Raw genomic sequence first — 20,486 nt, forward strand, 5'->3', positions numbered from 1 at the left:
TTTTTTTCTTTTGGGGCTGGCAAATCTGTCTGTCCTCTCTGATAGTTTAGGGTTTCCCCTGCTCCTTTCTGCTCTTCAGAAGGTAATTCTTATTTTTAATTCCAGGAAAGTTCGAGTTATGTTGCAGGTTCCAAGTTCAACTGTGGTTTTAAATAGTACTGACAATTGGAAAAGTTTCCTTAATTGTAGAGATCTGAGTAGCTTCTACTTTCTATTTGCAGAAGCAGCATATTGGCACAGATCTCCCCAGTCTCTCAAAGCTCAGGTTCACGTGTTTATTTGTCCTTTCACCTCTTTCTTCTTGAGTATTTTACGAAGACAAAGGGGTAGAAAGTAATTTTTTACTTTGTAGCACTTCAGGAAAAAAAAAAAAGTGATTCAGAGTTTGCCCAAAAGTAAAAATAAATCTCCTTTCGGTGTCTTCCACATGTAGCTATTGAATTGAACAGGAGTGTATTCTAAATGTAAGAAATATTATAGGTAGTTTGAAGTTGGTCTTGTAGGCCTGAGAGTTGACTTAGTGGACCATATCATGGCCTGTGCAAGGAGGATTCATTCATTACAAGTAATAACTTTTGAAGATGGAAGGATATTCACTGTTGTGTTTTATTCCGTTCAGGAGAAGAGTATTGTTACTGTACTTGGGATTAAGCCTTAAATATAGAAATGGTTTCCCTTACTGTCCTTTTGAGCAAGAAGTGCTTTAATTCTGCTGTTTGAGTAATTACACGCACTCCAATTCTCGTTAGTTGTTTTTTGTTTGTTTATTTTTTGTCTTCTTTTAGTGGTTTAGATAGAATGCTTATGCTGTTGTGGAAGGCCAGAATACTTCTGTTTCTCAAGTGTGTTCTGGTCCCAAGTACATTGTTTTTTCCTGTTGTTCTTTTCTTTTGTTTTGTTTTAAAGGCTTGTGAGACAGCTTTAAAAAATTGGCTGCCTAAATTTTCTTTTCTTTTCTTCAAAACTTGCATTATTTGTCATGCTTGTTTGTTGTAGTAAAAATTAGTATTTCATTCTGATTAAGGAATGGGTGGCATGACTTTGTTTGAGATGGTGAAATATGCTTTTGGTTTTGAGATGAGAAATTTGCTGATCAAACAGAGAATTCCTATGTGTTTTTCTTCTTTCTCCTAAAAAAATTTTGTTGTCTTCTGAGACAAAGGATGCTGTCCTCCGGACTTGCTAATATAATCAAATCAACTTAATATGGAGCATAACATTTTGTGATCAAATTGATTGCTTACACTCAGCTTTGACTGGAGTATAATATGTTATAAATATATATTTGGGATATACTGAGTTCAAGTGTAGCTTATACTATTTTGTCTTGTCTGATGCTCTAGTTCCATTTGGAACAGTGAAACCCTTTGCTATTTTTAAATCTTTGAGCATCTCCTCCTGTAGTTACCTACTATGTAAGTGCCTGATATATATATTTTTAAGTTTTTACAAGATTTTTAGCCAAACAATTTTTAAATTTCAAGAACATTAGCATATTTAATAACACTGTTCATTTGTTACTTTGCAATGCTTGCATAACAACTTTAATTTTCACCAGTTCTTTCACTAAATTATAGTGGTACTGAGTTTATCCCAGTGGTTCTTGTGTTGGCCTCCAAAGAGATTTAAATCTATTATCAAAGCCTTTTTTGGGCATTTGTAATGCCATGTTAAGTCAATAACCTGAAACTAAGTGTCTTTCTTATTTCAAGGTTCTGGATTGTCTTACTTTCATTCTTCTTCTTCTCCCTTACCTAAATGAAAAACAAGAGAGCTGAAGACTGAAAATGGCAACTTTAATTTCTTGCACTCTTGTTTTACTACCACCAGAATTTTTGAACATGGTATCTAGAGAGAAGTGCTTTATCCCACTACTGATTTTTTTATGACATCTCCTGGCAATGCTCTTGAAAAATGTAATGCACCGTATTCTTTCATGGAGTAATGTAGGCAGTAGATAGGGTAAAAGAGAAAATCAAATATGGATTGTCTTCAAGTTAAAAGATGAAGAAGCACATATAGAAGTACATGCATCTTTATAAGCAAAAACTTTCCTCTAAAATACTTCAGACTTGTCTAGCTATGAAATTCTAATCCAATTCTAATTCTAGTGACAGATGCATGTGAATAAATACAAGAGTATAGTCCAAATAATGACTGAAAGACCAAACAATGACTGAAATACGGATCTTCCATTTAGCAGTAGTAATCACCAGTTTGCAATTATTAGCATTATATACATATATTTTGTGAGAAGTATTTAGTTTTTTTAACTGCACGACAAGTATCCAATAAGATTTCCCTAAAGCAATATTGATCATGAAAGGTAGAACACAAAATTTATAGTTCCAGTTGCCACATTGAAAAATCAAGCTTTGTATTGTTCTTTAAATGCAATATTAACATGCTTCATTGTCAGCTGAAATTTTTACATTGAGAAGCTACACAGGGCTGTGTTTTTCACAGCCGTAGATATGGATTTGGGGTTTGTTTGTTCACTTGTCCCTTTTATGACTGCAGATGGAAACCTTTGCTTCTACTCAAATTCTTAAGAAATGCAGTCAGTTATCATCTTATAGCTCTTATGCCATGGATAGCTCTTATGCCATGAATTGTTGGTTCAAGAACTGTGGAAGTATTCTTCTTGACTGCTGTGTCAATGGTTTGATGTAATTGTGGTGTTACATCTGAGTCGTTGCTGCTTAGTGTTGAAATATACAAGGGCTGCACTAAAAGTAGTACTGGCCAATGATAGCAGAGTCAGGTGTTTGCAGGATAGCAGTGAAGTTGAGCCTTCCCACCAACATTTCATTAAATTTTGTTGCCATGTGACAGATGACAGCAGAAGGACAGTGACAAAATGACATTTGAAATGGAAGTGCATATGAGGCAATGGTGTGTCAATGAATTCATTCATTTGGAAAAAATTGTATCCAGTGACATTCATCAACATTTGCTGAATGTTTAGGGAGACTAAATTGTGGATGTTAGCACAGTGAGATGGTGGGTTGTGCGTTCCAGCAGTGGTGACAGTGGTGGTGGGTCTCCTTGCTTAGCATGCAAGCTCCTGTTCATTGCTGGCAAAAAACTGCAGATGGAGACTGTTGAAAAGTTGTGCTTTATAGCTAAGGATTTGCCTTATCAAATAATGTTATTGTGCTCTTTGTATCTGTTGTAGCTTCCATGGGAACAAATAGGAGGCATTACTTTTGGAACAACATTTACATGTGTGCTGGTAATTGTGAGGAAGTCTATATATTCAAATTTGTGTTGAGAAACTCTTAGATTGATGTTAAAATGGTTTTAAGTTGAGGGAGGGAAGATTTAGGTTGGATGTCAGGGGGAAGTTCTTTACAGAGAGAGTGGTGAGGTGCTGGAACAGGCTGCCCAGAGAGGCTGTGGATGCCCCATCCCTGGAGGTGTTCAAGGCCAGATTGGATGGGGCCCTGGGCAGCCTGGTCTAGTATTAAATGTGAAAGTTGGTGGCCCTGCATGTGGCAGGGAGTTTAGAGATTAATGATCCTTGAGGTCCCTTCCAACCTGGGCCATTCTGTGATATGTCTATATATGTGTATGTACAAATATACATATACATTTATCCTTCTAAAATTTCCATATTAAAAAAACTGAACCAGGTGCTGGCTGAGTCTACATTTAGCATTGGAAACAATAATAGCTATTAACTTTCTGGACTTCTTGTTCTTTTATTCCCCAAATTGTTATTGATTTTTTTTCCTAAAAGTAATTTGTTAAATCTTTAGGCTTTCTATGTAATGTTTCTGTTGGCTATTAATGGATTTTTGATAAGCAAAAGGCTATTTGGAGAGTGGAATGTTGGCAGGAGATGGATGGAATATTTGAAATGCTTGGTTTTCATCATACTATGCCTATTCTTCACAGCAGCTTCATGAGCAGAGGATGTTCTGAGATTTGTTCAGTAATTAATTTATATTTTATAGGAATAAACATAGATTGAAAAATGCATAGTTTAATATTCGTATACCTATGCAGAATACATAACACTGTCACTACTTCTAGGTTCATAATTTAAGGATTTTTTTTTTAAATTATTTTTTTAAATGATGCTGAAAGAACATTGACTAGGTTGAAATTACAGGGCCAGTGTCTAATGTTGTGAATGATACTTTGGAGAAGTAGACTTCTCCAAAGATCATAGTACACAGTACTAGTACATAGTACAGATCATAGACTCTATTTCATCCCCTTACAGAGCAAGGAGTTGAATTTGGATATTGGCTTCAGTTTGTGTTAAAGAAGGGGAGTGTTTTTTTGGCAAGTTAAGAGAAGTTTTTTGCTTCCATGCATCTGACAATGCAGTTTCTGTTTATTTGGATGCTTTGTTTGATTTTATTTTATTATTTTATTGAGAATTTATTTGGATGCTTAAAATCAGTGTTGTGATGAATACCATAATAGTATTCAAGCCTAAACTTTGGCTTTTTGCTTAGATACCTAAAAATTGGATTAGTCATTTATTATTGGAATTGTGGCATTCCTTTTCTATAACTGGTGAAAGATCTTAACTAGCTTTCCTCCAAGCTTGTTTGGAAATGGGAAAATGTAGGGGAAACAATACACAATTAGCGAAGTAGTATTAGAAGTATGTCAAATGGTTCTTTACAAGTAAAATTAAGTAGCACCATTTGGAATAATGGAGAAGCTGTTTTCTTTGTACAACCAGTAATAAATATTTTTCTTTTTTTTTTCTTTAGGTTCTTAATTGTTACAGACTATTTGCTGCAATGTCCAGAGTTGGTAAAAGCCCTCTATGCCAAACTGAGCAATCAAGAAAGGTAACCCCAAAACCAATGTGGCTTTTAGTATTTAGCATTCCATATAGAGTATCCTGTTCACATGATTGAAAAACTGTGTGGTTTCGTAGTTGGCACAAAATCTCTAAATACATGTTTCTATGTCAGTAATGGTTTTAAATTGGTTGGTTAACATTACAGTTTAGCCACAACTGGCAGTGATTTATGTAGGGTTGCAGAATCCAGGTTGGCGCCATTACTTGGTAAAGAAATACTTCAGAAAAAAAACAAAAAAAAACACACAAGACTTCATGCCTGTGCCTTGATTTCATAAGAGCACCACACCCTGCAGTGTTTTACAGCTATATGTCAAATGTCTTCATCTGTTCATGCTCCCACTGTATTTGTAAGAAATGAAAAAAAAGACTTTACTGAACATGGAAGTATACCTAGTGCTGGTTAGTGGAACATAAAAACAAACAAAAGTAGATGTGCCGATGCTTGTAATAACTTAATCTTTTTAGTATTTCCAGAACTAAAAATAATAATAATATTAGAATATTCTCACATTATGTGATCCTATGTTTGTGTATTCAAAATAGCTACTTTCTTCCCCCTTTGCCTAGGGAAGTTGCAGGTAAAAGACAACACATTAAAAAAATCCCTGTGACTTATGTTTTTTTTCTGTAATTTTGATCTGTCTAAAACCAAAGTGTTATTACAAATGATCATTCAGACATAGGATAGAGGAACGAAAGAAATATGTTATAAATTGAGGTAAATAGCATAGATATACAGGTGAGAGATGGGAATAATGAGGGATATACTGTTCTTCTTTCTCCTTTCATCAGGTTAACCAACTGGAAACAAAAAATGAAGTGTGTGCTTACTGTGTCTGCTGATAGAGGTTCATTAACCCAGTGTAGAATTGCAAGGTTGGAAATGACCTGCAAGATCATCCAGTCCAACCATCCTCCCACTACCATTGCTATCACAAGCCTCTAAATATCTTGTAACTCCAAAGTGGTTAGTGGGAGAGGCTGTTTTTTTGTTTTAGTGATCCTCTTGAGGACAGCCAAGACTGGGTTAGGTTGTTTGTTTGTTTTATATCATAGAATCATATTGTAGAATCATAGAATGGCCTAGGTTGAAAAGGACCTCAAAGACCATCTAGTTTCAACCCCCCTGCTATGTGCAGGACCACCAACCACCAGACCAGGCTGCCCAGAGCCACATCCAGCCTGGCCTTGAATGCCTCCAGGGATGGGGCATCCACAACCTCCCTGGGCAACCTGTTCCAGTGTGTCACCAACCTCAGATTGAAAAACATCCTCCTAATATTTAACTTAAACTTCCCTTGTCTCAGTTTAAGACCATTCCCACTTGTCCTATCACTATCCACCCTCGTAAACAGCCATTTCCCCTCCTGTTTATATGCTTCCTTCAAGTATTGGAAGGCCACAATGAGGTCTCCCTGGAGCCTTCTTTTTTCCAAGCTTAACAATCCCAGTTCCCTCAACCTTTCCTCATTGGAGAGGTGCTCCAGCCCTCTCATCATCTTAGTGGCCCTCCTCTGGAAGAGTTCCGCGTCTTTCTTGTGCTGGAGACCCCAGGCCTGGATGCAGTATTGCAGATGGGGCCTCACAAGAGCCAAGTAGAGGGGGACAATCGCCTCCCTCTCCCTGCTGGGCACCCCTTTTTTAATGCAGCCCAGAACACAGTTGGCCTTCTGGGCTGCAAGCACTCACTGCTGGCTCATGTCCAGTTTCTAATCTACCAGGACCCCCAACTCATTCTCTGCAGGTCTGCTCTCAAGGAGCTCTTCTCCCAGTCTGTACACACACCTGGGATTGCTCAGGCCCAAGTGCAGCACCCTGCACTTGGCCTTACTGAACCTCATTAGGGTTTCATGGGCCCACTTCTCCAGCCTGTCCAGATCCCTCTGGATGGCTTCCCTTCCTTCCAATGTATCAACTGCACCACTCAGCATGGTGTCATCTGCGAACTTGCTGAGGGTGCACTTGAGGACATCGTCTATGTCATTGATGAAAACTGTTTTTTTTAATCTGAAATTCTTTTGATTTGTAACAATACTTGTAAGCACCTTATGTAGGTGTAACTGATCGTAAACTCAAATTCAGGATGGACTATAATCCCACAATTAACTCCAGCTATTTTGTGTCTGTAAATCTATAAACATTACCACAAATGAAAACCTGCCACTGGTCATCAGCAGTCCTGTAGCAGGAAGTGGTGCCAGTTACATTACTCAAGTACCAATTTCACTGCTGTTAATTAGTTCAATGAATACATCATCCACTGAGAACACTAATCCAAACCAAATCTAATAGTTCAGAGGCCTAAAAAATTTTAAACATTTGTTTTGTAATGTTGTTGCTGTTGATTAATGCAAGAAACCTTCTTAAAAATGACAGTAGATGTATGCATTTTAAAAGTTTTACAATGTAATTAAGACTTTCAAGGCATTAATTTAAACTGTCCACACTAGTGCCTAACTTGAGTAAGCTTTTTCTGCATTCTTCTGCCAAATACTTGCGTACATGTGCAGGGAAATCTCAAATCTGGCAAAGAATTCAAGTATCTGTACAGTCTTTTGGCTCAGTACTATGACCATGTTTCTGCTGTAATCACTTGCAAAGAAATAGAAGACTGTCACATCATCATACACTTTTCAGAGCAAGAGTATCATTAGAAGTGCTGATCACGTTTTCTCAGTACTTATTCCATGCAATTTGCAAACTCAGGCACGCAACATCAAATTGCTTAAATTTCTTAGGAAATGAAAAAGAAAATTGTTCAGAAGTCAGGAATTTGTCTTTTAATGGGAAATTCAGATTACAGAACCAGTTCTACAACAAGAGCTACTTATGGCACACATCATGGCCACAATATCACAAATATACTAGATTTCAATTACAGGAAATGCTTTGAATAGTGCAAATACTGCAAATAGTGCAAATATTGTGGTTATAAACTGCATATACTTGGTTATCTAAGGCAACTGCCAACTTTAAGAGTCACTACTAACGTATGTACTCACAAACTTTCTCAACATAGTTAATTCTTTTTGGTAAATATGTTTAAAGTAAGCGTATTTAATGTGTGTGATGGAAAACACTGTAACTGAGAGGTACCATTTATTCATGAGCTTAAGCTGCCTTCTCCAGACACCTCAATACCGCATCCGTCCTTTCTCCGTTTATTTGGCTCAGTCAGCCTTATTGGACACCAATGCGGCACTCTTGCGGTGAAGGCTCCTTGTCTCGTTTCGAAACAATGAATTCCCTATGCTTCGGTTTATACTGTCACTTTTTTTCCCTAGTTAATGACAGTCAAAATGTGTTTATCTGACCTGGTTTTGTCTTCTCATATATCTCAAAAAAATGCATTTTTAAATACTCTAGAATGTTACATAGAAAGATGCCATTGCTGGGTTGTTGTTTGTTTTTTTTTTTTAACTGAGACATGCAAGGACTTTCTACAACATGATTTCCATGTGTTTGACAGTAAATCAAGAGGCATCAAATTCACAACTGAACTGTGATTTTCTTTTTGAAAAGCATAGTAGAGTTTACATGATTTGTAGTAATAAATTCAGTGAAAATCCATAAACCTACACAAACATACTTCCTGTCAACATAGCTGATCACCATCTGTACAGTGCGTGAAATGAACTCAGCAGGGTCCTTTCTACAAACTGATTATGGAATTGAGTGCACCCTCAGCAAGTTTGCAGGTGATACCAAGCCGAGTGGTGCAGTTGATACACTGGAAGGAGGGGAAGCCATCCAGAGGGATCTGGACAGGCTGGAGAAGTGGGCCCATGAAACCCTAATGAGGTTCAGTAAGGCCAAGTGCAGGGTACTGCACTTGGGCCTGAGCAATCCCAGGTATTTGTACAGACTGGGAGAAGAGCTCCTTGAGAGCAGACCTGCAGAGAATGAGTTGGGGGTCCTGGTAGATTAGAAACTGGACATGAGCCAGCAGTGAGCGCTTGCAGCCCAGAAGGCCAACTGTGTTCTGGGCTGCATTAAAAGAAGGATGTGGCTGCAGGGGGAAGGAGGTGATTGTCCCCCTCTACTCAGCTCTTGTGACTCTTAGATGGTCTTTGAGGTCCTTTTCAAAACAGGCCATTCTATGAATTGAGGTATTTTGAGAAAGAGGTAAATTTGTCTTACAGAACCACTGTTAGTGGAGTGCTTCAATGCTGAGATATCCCAGTGTTATAGAAAGAATGTTACGATTGTCTGGCATTTTGGAAGGTATAAATGATTCGCATTTGCAGTAAAAATTGTTGAATTATAATAACATTATGAAATTGTATGTTACTGTTTTTAGTTGAGCTTAGCAAAACTTCACTGTACTTTGTAATAATGGGTTTCCAGGTACAAATTGTACATTAAGGTTGTAATTTGCTTGCAGATTCTGAGAAACAACAGCATGTTTATATGTGATTGCAAATACTTAATAGTAATTGTTCCAAGCTCCTGCTAATTTGATTAGATTTAGGAGGAATGAATTAAATTTGGTTGGGTGAGTGGGGAACATGAGATTGACAAAGGTCTTCCTATGTGGTGCCAAAAAAAAAAAAAAAAAAAAAAAAAAAAAAGGAAGATAACACTGCACTTACTGGCACAATCAACTCCAAATAAATGTAATAAACACATACGTTTGTATTCAGATATTGAATGAAAATTCATGGTGAGACATGCTAAAACTGGTACTTGCATTTGTCATGTTTTGTGGCACTTTATTGTTAACTGTTTGCATTTAGCTATCATCTGATGGCTAAACAACTGTGAGATCAGATAAAAGAAATTAGCAAGTTTTACTGTTTTGGAGAAATAACTTGGAAAAATTCTAGGGAGCCTTGGAGGAAAACAGGAACAGTAGAAGAAAGGAATGTAAGGGAACTTGCATTAGAACAAAAAGCATTGCTCTCAGGAAGTTTTGGCTGAATGCCAGACTTGCTGGAAATTCTGGGGAAAGATGGGCATGTCCTGAAATGACTGCCTGGAAGACAACTCAATAAAACAGTTCTTGACATATAAATACCTCAAGAGAACAGAAAATCTTCATATACTGCCTGCATGTAATTTCTTTTAAATATCACTGTTATTTCTCTCCAGAAAGATTATGGCTGCCTTACAAGGTACATGATTTTATTCCAAGAGTAAGAGTAATGCTAAAAATTTTCTTAGCAGTAATAATTTTGTATCACTAATGCAGTTTATGTAAATATAGGGTGACCCTCTAAATTCTTTACAAAAGAATTGCTTGTCTGTTTCAAACATGGCTTTTTGGTTTACTGGTGCAACAGTAGCTGACTGGTGTTCTGTTACACAGGAGATAATATTTTATGGGAATAATTCCAGTAATCATAAATTCTATGAGGAGCTTTTCTTTCATAGCTTAACGTACACTTGAAATGCTCAAAACCTGATAAAAACAGATGAGTAATATCTAGCCCTGTTTTGGGGATGAGTGAAATGTCAATGTAGTTAGCCTGATTTTAGTCTAGATTGTCAAAGCTGAAAGCCTAAGGTTGTTGGTTAATGGTAGGTTGTAGACAGGAAAGCTTGTGTTACCCAGTTTTAACCTGCCGAACAAACATGATGACTGTTCTGTGTTGTTATTCGATCATGTTTGTAAGTGAAGCCTGTGAGAGAGTTTACCAGTGTTTGGTAGACTTCTGACTTAAGTCTACCCTTCTGCAAATGTGTTGAGTACATTTCTGTGCTACCACATTGAAAAAGCATTTTGTACTCATTCAGATAATTGTTTAATGCAGCTATATTAATGACATTTAAGGCTAGGTTTAGCAAGAACTGATTAACTGTTACTTGATCAGTAGGGGTGAGGTTAATAAAGCAGTGACCATGCTGTTTCCACAGAAGACGACATTTTTCTTCCTCTTCTGACAATTGGCGTGGTGAATTTAAAAAAAAAAAAGAAAGAAAGAAAGAACGAAAAAACATCTGAATTGCTCCACTTATGTAAATGTCAGCCTTTCTATTTGAATTGCAAATATTTTAGTAAAATAGCCTACTGTTGAATTTGTTCAATAAATAGAGCTCTTTCAGATTGAGAGAATTACAGTTAACTCCACTAGCCCATGCTCTCTCTTCAGTGCTGGAGTTCAACAGCAAAGCTGTGGTAGAGCCTCTGCCACTTTAAAGTTCTCTTTCCTCAAAATACTCTGAGTTTGCCATGATGGCGTGAAGGGACATCAGAAGTAAAGCAGCATTAGAATTGTTAAATTAAGTGACCTGAGTACTTAGCTGAGCAGCTATGTTATGTATCCACTTTTAATAGGCTGAATTACTCTCCTTGGATATATGAATAATTAACTTGAATTTACAGTAATCCATCTAGTGACAATTGTAAAAGAGCCCAGTGTACATGCGAGGTCTGTTCCAAAAGTAATGCCTTCTATTTTATTATTTTGGCATATGATGTCAGGGATGAATGTTGGTGGTATGGCAGTAAAGGTTGAACCTTCTCAGCAACATTTCATTAAATTGTGCTGCCATGTGACAGATGACAGCAGAGATGCAGTCTGACAAATGATGTCTGAAATGAAAGTGCATATGAAGCAGAAGTGTGTGAATGAATTCCTTCATGTGGAAAAAATTGTGTCTAGTGACATTCATCAACACTTGCTGAATGTTTAGGGAGATCTAATTGTGGATGTTAGCACAGTGAAATGGTGGGTGTAGTGTTCCAGCAGTGACGACAGCATGTGAAGTACAAGCCATGTTCCAGATGGCCATGCACAACTGTCACACCACAAAATGAAGAGCGTCTCCATCAGTTGATCACAGGGAACTGTGTATGAAGCTGAATATTGGCTGCAGTACGTTGGAAACATTAATGGCAAAGTTGGAATATTGCAGAGTTTGTGCAAGGTGGGTCCCACAAATGCTGGGACAGAAAAAACACTGTCTGCAAGTTTTTCAGAGCCTATTGAGCCAATATGAGGTGACAGTGTCTTGGTTTGCATCCTCACTGATGATGAGACATGGTATCACCACTACAGGCTGGAGTCAAAATGACAGTCCTGGAGTGGTGACATGAGAATTCCCCTGCAAAGAATAAGTTCAAGGTGCAGACCTCTGTGGATAAAGTGATGCCTTTTGGGATAGGAAAGGAGTGATCCTTAAGAATTTACTAGAATCTAGACAAACTATCAGCCATTATCACTGACTACACTAAAGGCTTGAACTTCCTGATAAGTAGAAAATCTTTCTTTTGCAATATGATAACACCAGGCCTGATATAATTTTGAAGATCTTGGAGCATGTTGCCAATCTTACCTGGATTCTCCTTTCACATCTACTGTATAGTCTGCATTTGGCACCTGCTGATTTCCATCTGTTCAGGCTGATGAAAAATGGAATGCATTGCATGGACAATGTTTTCCTAGCAACAGTGCCATCACAGCAGCTTTGAAGCAATGGATCATCTCTGCTGGTGGAGATTTTTTACAAATGCAGCATGCAGAGTTCTTATTCATGGCTGGTGAAAATGCATAGTAAATGATGGTGATTATGTAAAAACAAGTGCTTTGTAGATGAAAATTTGCTCTAACAAATAGAGTTGTTGTTCTCTTTATATCAGTTGTAGTTTCCATGGAAATAAATAGAAGATATTACTTTTGGAGCAACCTACACATCAATTTTTATTTCCTCATTTTCTTCTCTGAACTGGTTTAGGGTTGGGGAGGAAGATTAGTGGAGGACTGTGGAAGGCGAGGGCCATATGGAAGCTGTCAAATAGTCTGTGTTTGCTTTGCTTAACTTAACAACAGTTTATAAAAGTTTTTTTGGTGGAAATTTTTGACATATATAATATACGTAATAACGTTGTGTTAGAGCATAAGAAATTGAAATAGACCTGACAAAAATATTGAACATCTGGCCAGATTGTATTCATCAGAGGATGAATTAAATTAATTGTGTGCAGAAATAAACCAACAAACAGGCAGTGATTGCCGGTGTTCTTTGTTTTTTAAAAATCCACTGTTAGTAGCACGCTCATTGTTTATATCATTTTAAGCAACTCTTTGCTTATTCAACTGATAATTCTGTAATGCTTAGTGAATATAATTAACAAGGTGTCTTCTGATTCTAGGGTTACTTTTTTAGAGCTGATAATGGCAAAAGTGAGTGAGAAGAACTCAGTTACCAGTGAAGAAATGCATGTGTTCATGAGACATGCTGATTTCCTTGCAGGCTGTTTCCAAGAGAAATGTGAAGCTGTGCTCAGGCTGACTTCTGCAGCAGATGCAGAAGATGAGGTATGACTAATTAAAACAAACATGTTACAGTATTAGAATGTGAAGTGGTGAATTACTACTTGACTGCATTCCCGAGCTTCCTTTGTATGGGGAAAGCAGTAATAAGTTCACAGTTAGGGCTGTCTGTTTGTTTTTATACAATAATTGATGGTTATTTCAATTAATATTTAATATGCCAGTAAGTTCCCCAGAACTGATTTTTTGGAAGTGCATTTGGCTGCTTGTTGGGCAGATGTCCCTGACTGTTCAGGACCTGGAACATAAGTTCTCTTCATGGAATGCACATGTAATGAGCTCAATGCAAGGTTGATGTCTGAAATGTATTGTGACCCACCATGGAATAGAGGGCTTTAATTGCTGACTCTTCCCTGTTTCTATGTGATCTGGGGCTCTTTGGTGGACCTTCATTCTTCACAAAAGGTGGCTCTCCTGGGGTTAGCTTGGGTCCTCAGTTTGAAGTTATGGAGTTTACTGGATTCTTAGTGGCAAATAGCTCTTGTCTCCTGAGCCCTCAGACACTTGCCTCAACTCCAGTCTGGTTGGAAGAAATTTATTATTGCTTCAGACTTAATGAAGTGTTTCTGTTGAGGACAGCCACAGTAAATTCCCTTTGCAGGCTAAATAGGAAAGATTTTATGGGTCACAAGTGGCTTGTGGGCTGCACTTTGGGAGCCTCAGATACAGAGCTGAGTTCTGGATGGTCTTATTTTATTTCCTTCTTATGAAGTATCCAAGAGTTGCTGGCAACTTGCCACACCATTTTGTACTCTAAGAAGATTTAGACCATCTAAGGGTAGAGGTCTTTTCAAATTATTTGGTGTCCAGTTTTTCCTTTGACTTTCAACAAGCTTCTCAAAGACCTAACCAATGCGTTTGAGAGCATAGAACAATTAACACCATATCTTGCAGTGAGCTTTTTTGTGTTGTGCTATAGATGATTGTATTCTAAGCAGGTAGGGACAGTAGTATCAGTCTCAATTCTTGATGTCTTTCATAGATTTTTAGTTTTTCAGCTCAACTGAAGATATGTTGTTCTTTTAAGACAATGAGACAGAATACTCAAAGCCTGAGAAAAGAAATACACCGAATTAGTTGAATATTAATGATTAATTATACTTAGTTTCAGAACTGTAATTAACAGATTTTCTTAATAATTAAAAGCTGTATTTAAGAAGAAGTCACAACTAGTTTCTGCCTTGACAGAGGGCCACTGTAGTACACTGTGTGTACTACACAAAATACTTGGAAGTATTTTATGGGTAAGCAAAATTAAGCTGTAATAATTTATTTTGTAGAAATACTTCTGAACAGCTGTCATAATTGTAATGTAAGTGGAACATAGTGATTTTTATATGTTTCTACATGATGTGTTGCACTTCCTTACTTACTGTGTTTTTCTAGTTTAAATTTTACTAGTATTTTACATGTATTTTGAGAAGTGCTATGAATGTACACCTAAAATCACGTTAGGAGAGGTGATAGCTGGGTGCATAAGAAAAAAAATCACTGGAATGCTTTCCTTATTTTCAAAGAAGGGGTTTTCACTTCTTGTGCTTCCCCTGAAACACTAGTGACTGCACCATCTAAGCTGCATTTCCAGACTTAATCGACTACTTCTGGAAAAGGTATCAGCTTGACATAAGAGGAAATACGCTGAGACAGTTCCATCTTTTTTTATTCTTCATTTTTTCCTTTTTATTCCTGTATGGTTCCGTTCCAAGTATTCAGTGGTTTCAGTTCTTGGAAAAAAAACATTTGTTTGCACCTAGCAGAAAGAGGCCTCTGTCCAGCTTGAATCTTTTGGGGCAGCAGTATTGAGAACAGTAATATTCTCAATATATAATGTCCAGCTGACACTGACTTTTTATCCTTTTCACAAGTATGGTATATGAGAGGCTCATTTAAGGATCACAAAGTAAGTCATAAAGAGCTTAATATAGTGAGATAAATGGCAATAGCTTGTTTTTTTAAAGTGTTTGTAGATTGACTGTATGCATTTATTCATGATACATGCTTGCCATAGGTAAAAAAACAAAAAAAAACAAAAAAAAACAGATAAATTCATTAAACTGTTTCTTGTCAGAAATGATGAAAAACTGTACCAATTTCTCTTTGCTTAGGTAAATATTTTAGGTTTTGCCTAAAAATGGTATTTAACTGGAGGGAAAAAAAAAGAGCAATTGTGTACAATGTCTGTCATTTAAAATGCTATATTCAGCATCTGTGATATTAAACTGAACTCTGCCTGGACTTCCATTTGGCCCTGAGGCTTAGTGCCTTTGTCAGGCAGTGCCTGCACTAGGAAGCTGACGTGGCCTCCACAGCTAGGAGGCCGCATTTGAAAACTGCCTTCTGGGAATAGTCATTGACCTGGCCCAGAATGCTGGCTCAGGGGTCAGGTCCACTGCTTAATTTATTATATGTAGATGCTGCTTTTTTTCCATAAGGAACATTAGGTCTTGTACCTTCTGTCTCAAATCAATGAGAAATTAATTCCGTGCTTCTGCAGTGTTCAAACCAATGTTTAAAATAGCTTTTCATTACAAGCTTGACTTCAACAGTAATTTGTTTTCACTAGTTTTCAGCTGTACTTGTAAAATAAAACACTTTCCTAGATTTCTCTCTATAAAGAACATCTTTTCTGTGTCTCTCTGAAAATATGTTCAAAAAACTTTTCAGTAATTTCACTGATTACTTCTCAGGTTATATCCAAATTGTGATGGCTGTCAGTTTTCAAAACATTTTGCAGTCTGAATAGCTTACTGTCTCTGAATTGCAAAGGAAATATCCTACCTTATTGCCTTTCTTTCGTGCAGCCATAGAGAAACCTGAAGAGGTTTGAAACACAGCTTTGAAAAAATATGTATGTGGATATGTGCAAAAATGTATGTGCATTCAAGCTTCATAAGTAGATAAGAATTTGTGACTTTATTTATGCTTTCTAAGCAATCTGTTCCTCTTTCCAAATCCAAGTGGAACAGTGGTGGACCTGAGACAAATCATGAGATAAAAGGAAGGAAGAGAAAGTAGTGCAGAGAAGTATGGAGAGAGCAGTGAACAAAGGTGTTTTCTTTTTTTCTATTCTATTTCTTTTATTTTATTTTCCTTTATTTATTTGTTTGTTTGTTTGTTTAAAGGAGAGGGCAATGGGGTTGTGGTAATGAAAAGTGAAAAAGCGTAAGACTGAGAAATAAGTAAGGTGTGGCTTTTCCCATTATTATCTGCTACAGAGCTTTATCACGTAACTGGGCAGAAAGTGAGGTACACATAGGCAGCAAGGTCTACTGTATCTACCTAGAGTGATTTATGGCTGCCATTGACACTTGTTTGCTTTGCAGATGTTAAGCAGGTAACTCAGTCTTGTCGCAAAGTGTAACTCTGTGCCCAGAGAAGTTGCTGATTTTACCTCTTTGGAGGTACTGAGAGGCTGCACGGATGTTGTCCTGGGTACCCTACACAGGGTGTCCTTTCTGGAGCAGGGGTTGGAGCAGGTGGACCCAGAGGACCCTGCCAACTTAAACCAGTCTGTGATTCTATGATAAATTTTTGTCGCACAAAGATCAGTGTTAAGTGTGCAAGCTGAAGAGGATGTTGGTTAAGCTACAGTCTTGTTACAGTGCAATGTGAGTTGAAAAATGGAAATACCTTATTGTTTTCTTTGAAATACAGTTGAGATAGGCTAATTTTATTCTAGTACAATGACCAATTTATTCAGAGACTGTTTCTGTGCTACAGAAAGCACTTTGTTGAATTAATTCAGGTCAAGTTGAGTTGTACACTTATGTTAAGAAGAAATTTTAGCATCTGGCCTCTAAACCCATTTCTGTTGTCAAAGGTTGTTGGAAGAAATAAAAAATGTTATATTCGTAGTCTTTAACATTAAACACCATTGCTGATTATTTAAATTATGATATATGGCTTATATTGATTCAAAAATATAATGATATTTGTTTGTAAAGGTATTATTTTCCTGGATGTGAAGAAAACAAGACAGAAATAGTTAATGTGGTCTGTGTATGAGTCTTTTTAAGGCTACTTTCAGTTTACATACCACACCTTGTGTGGCATCGTCTTGCAGTCACAATATGGTTGTTGAGTAATATGTGTGCTCAAAATTTTACTATTCACTCCTATAGAGGTGGATTGTCGTTCTAAACATGTGTCAATATAGCCTGTGAGAAAATATAGTTCTCTAGTTGAATAAATAATGCACAAATAAGATTGTGTCTCATACCTAACCAAAATGCTGCATCTGTGATCTGAATCCTATTTACCCAAGAATAATGTAAATTCTCGCAGCCAAAGTTCATTTGACCACAGAACTTTACAGAATTCCTGCGGATAACAAATTGGTGTCTTGCAGGCGGTGTTTGTGTCTTTAAAGTGGGATGGTCCTACTGAATAAAGTCAAAGAAAACATTTATACAGAAATAATTTTCTCAGCTAGTAATTTTCTGCTTTTCTGCTTGTGGAAGCTACTGTGTTTTTGTTAAAAACATCCGTTATGCCTCTGTTTTGTTTTCCCCATGATTTTTCAAGGCACGTATAACACTGTTAGACTGTAGGAAATAAATTATTTCAATGTGATACATTGTTGTATAAGGATCCCTTTCTTTACGCAAATTCTTAGTAGCTATCAAGAAGAGGAAAGGAGAAGGCAAAAAGAAACTGAGGTTCCAAGAGTTTTTGTCCTATAGAAGTTGAACTTCTGTATTCTTATGGTATTGTTCATAAAACATTTTCAGAAATGTAGCTTTCATTTATAGGAAGCCCTGGTTACAATTCGGCTTCTTGACATTCTTTGTGAAATGACATCAAACAATGGACAACTAGAGTATCTGCAGACCTTGCCTGATTTGCTTCGAACAGCCATAGGTAAGTGAAAGCCAAAGCGTTTATTAACTGTTGGCTTGCTCCAAATCATGTTGCTCTGTGAATGAAAACATGTTTTTCACAACTGGTAGCAATTTTGATTTTGACCTTCTAAAAAAAAATAAATAAGAGATTGAATTAATGTACATTTTCAAATATTTGATGTGTTCCTGGAATTTTTTTGCTGCTCAGCTTGCTCTGTTGGCTCCTATTACCCAACAGAGCCTTTATTCAACTCTCAGCACTGCACTATTTATACAGTAAAAGTTGTGCGAAAAGAAGTGCTTCCACTGTTCTTCCATGAACTGAATGTGTGAACAAGTACCTCAAAAAGTGGAAAAGATAATTCTCCAAGCCTGTTTCCTTCTTTTTCCTGAATTCACGAAACTAAGTACAGTTCAAGTTTTAGCCAAATTCTGTGACTTTGGAAGTTTAGTTTGAAGGAACCTTTCCTCTGCTAAGAAACAACAAACTGAGAGTTGCTCACAAATGAAATGAAGCCAAGATGGTCCATAGAGACTCTGTATACTCAGAGAGGAAGGAGAATGATATAACTGACATGACCTTCCTAAATTATACCACTGTCTCAGATTGACATGTAGTACCATTTTCTGAATAACTTGTGAAAATTTGATGGATGTTAAAGAGAAATATGTAATACTGAAGGAAAAAAATGTAACACTAAAATGTAATACTAAGAATGAATGAAACACATGTTAATTATGAATATTTTGAGGTATTCTAGAGCTCAGGATAAATTATAAAAACAACCTCTGTATTTGATTACAGGGGCATCTAGCAACTACCATAACATAAATTAGTATTTCCCAGTTTGCACAACTATGACAGTCAGTGTTTTGTAATGATAGGTCAGAGTGCAAGATGTTCAGGATATCTTTTCTCATACTACAGAGTTAGGAACAGATTGAAGAAGAGAGAAAAAAAGTAATTCCACAATTAATACATATTTATGTAAGAATTGTTAACTAAAATAAGTTTTTCTAGAAATTTTCTGTTTTAAACCAAAAATCAGATCATATTTACAATGCCACAAGTATCAGTAGCCTATAAATTGTGACTCTGAGAGCAGAGATAGTCAGAACTAGCCTTTGGACTTTATATATGAACTATGTAAGTGTGAAAAAAAGATTCAGAAGTACCTTCTGGCCTTGAGAACAGTCTTGTGTGGTTTACAGTAGCACAAATTGAGAAATAAAAATTTATAAAACTTTTGAGCTTATTTTGAGATAACGCTAAAAATACACAATTTCATTGCCTTTCTTGAACCTAACAACTAGAAATGGTAGTAAAGCTCTGTGCAAAGTAATGCTAATTTTTTGCGTGGAAAATAATTCAAGTGCTTTTGTTTTCTGTAGATACCCTGAGACTAACTCATCTTGCTGGAAAACAGACTGTAAATATTTTTACCACCACACATGCTATGACATGGCAAGAGGAAATTTCACATCCAGCTGTGGGTTTTAAAGCTCATCTCATTCGTTTGATTGGGAACTTGTGTTACAAAAATAAGGAAAACCAAGACAAGGTAAGTGTATTCTTATTTCTCACAAAACTCTCACATATGAGCAGATGTGTACCGTTATCGGTATTCCACATCATAACATCATGCAGTGCACTGGGAGTTAAGGAGTTAATGCTCCAGTTCCAGGTACCTGCTCCAGAAGAGAAGAAGAACCACATGCCCCATAGGACTGTTTGCTGTTCTCTTACATTTCTGCTCAGAGGGAAAAGATGTAAAGGCCCTTCGTAGGTCATTTGCCCTTCTCTTTTTGATCCTGGCAGTGTGTGAGCTCCCTAGATCATCTCACCTCAGCAGTAGAGTAAGGGCTTCAGCTTTTGGATATTCTCTCTCCATTGTTTTATGAGCTTCAATTCTAATTATATTGTATTATATTGTATTATAGTGTGTTACCTTACATTCCAGTATCTTATTTAGTAAATTAGTTTGTTTCCCCTCAGGTTGTTGCCGCTGTTTTGATTTTAGACCCATCTCTCTACCCTTTTTCCTTTCCTGGGGGTGGATCCATGGGTCCCCCTGCCCCGCTAGTCACAGAACCGGGCTGAACCAGCCTGTAAACCGTTGACACTTTTGATAAATCATTGACAATTACTGATAAAAATATTTTGTTGATCTATAGTTAGGAATTAAAATAGGTCTTGCAAAGTTTGAGGTTATTTTTGAGTGTTTTTGAGCTAATACAACAGATGTGTTAACTTTTGTACAGAAATGTAGTATGTCTGTCTACATTTTCACAGAATCACAGAACTATAAGGGTTAGAAGGGATCTCTGGGCACCATCTAGTCCAATTAGCCTGGCCTATACAGGCATTCTATAGCAGATTACACGTAAAAGCATCCAGGTGGGTTTTGAATATCTCCAAAGAAGGAGACATCTTCCAGTGTTCTGTCACCCTTACAGTAAAGAAGTTTTTCCTTATGTTCAGATGGAACTTCCTATGTTCGCTTCTGCCAACTGCTCCTTGCTCTTTCACTGGGCACT

General features: G+C 37.0%; 1 protein-coding gene across 3 annotated transcripts in view; it reads left to right on the forward strand.

The window, feature by feature from the left end:
• The window catches only part of ATXN10 (ataxin 10), a 95,145-nt gene that overhangs the window by 36,416 nt on the left and 38,243 nt on the right, over positions 1-20,486 (forward strand). For 2 of the 3 annotated variants that reach the window (XM_048952567.1, XM_048952578.1), the window contains exons 6-9: positions 4,734-4,814; positions 12,927-13,092; positions 17,859-17,967; positions 19,341-19,510. In XM_048952567.1, the coding sequence (XP_048808524.1) occupies positions 4,734-4,814; positions 12,927-13,092; positions 17,859-17,967; positions 19,341-19,510 (526 nt within the window). Of the gene's footprint in view, positions 1-4,733; positions 4,815-12,926; positions 13,093-17,858; positions 17,968-19,340; positions 19,511-19,627; positions 19,825-20,486 lie in introns of those variants that run through there. The other variant, XM_048952587.1, reaches the window with a different exon arrangement.

The sequence above is a fragment of the Lagopus muta genome, chromosome 1, assembly GCF_023343835.1.
Source record: "Lagopus muta isolate bLagMut1 chromosome 1, bLagMut1 primary, whole genome shotgun sequence".
Taxonomy (NCBI): domain Eukaryota; kingdom Metazoa; phylum Chordata; class Aves; order Galliformes; family Phasianidae; genus Lagopus; species Lagopus muta.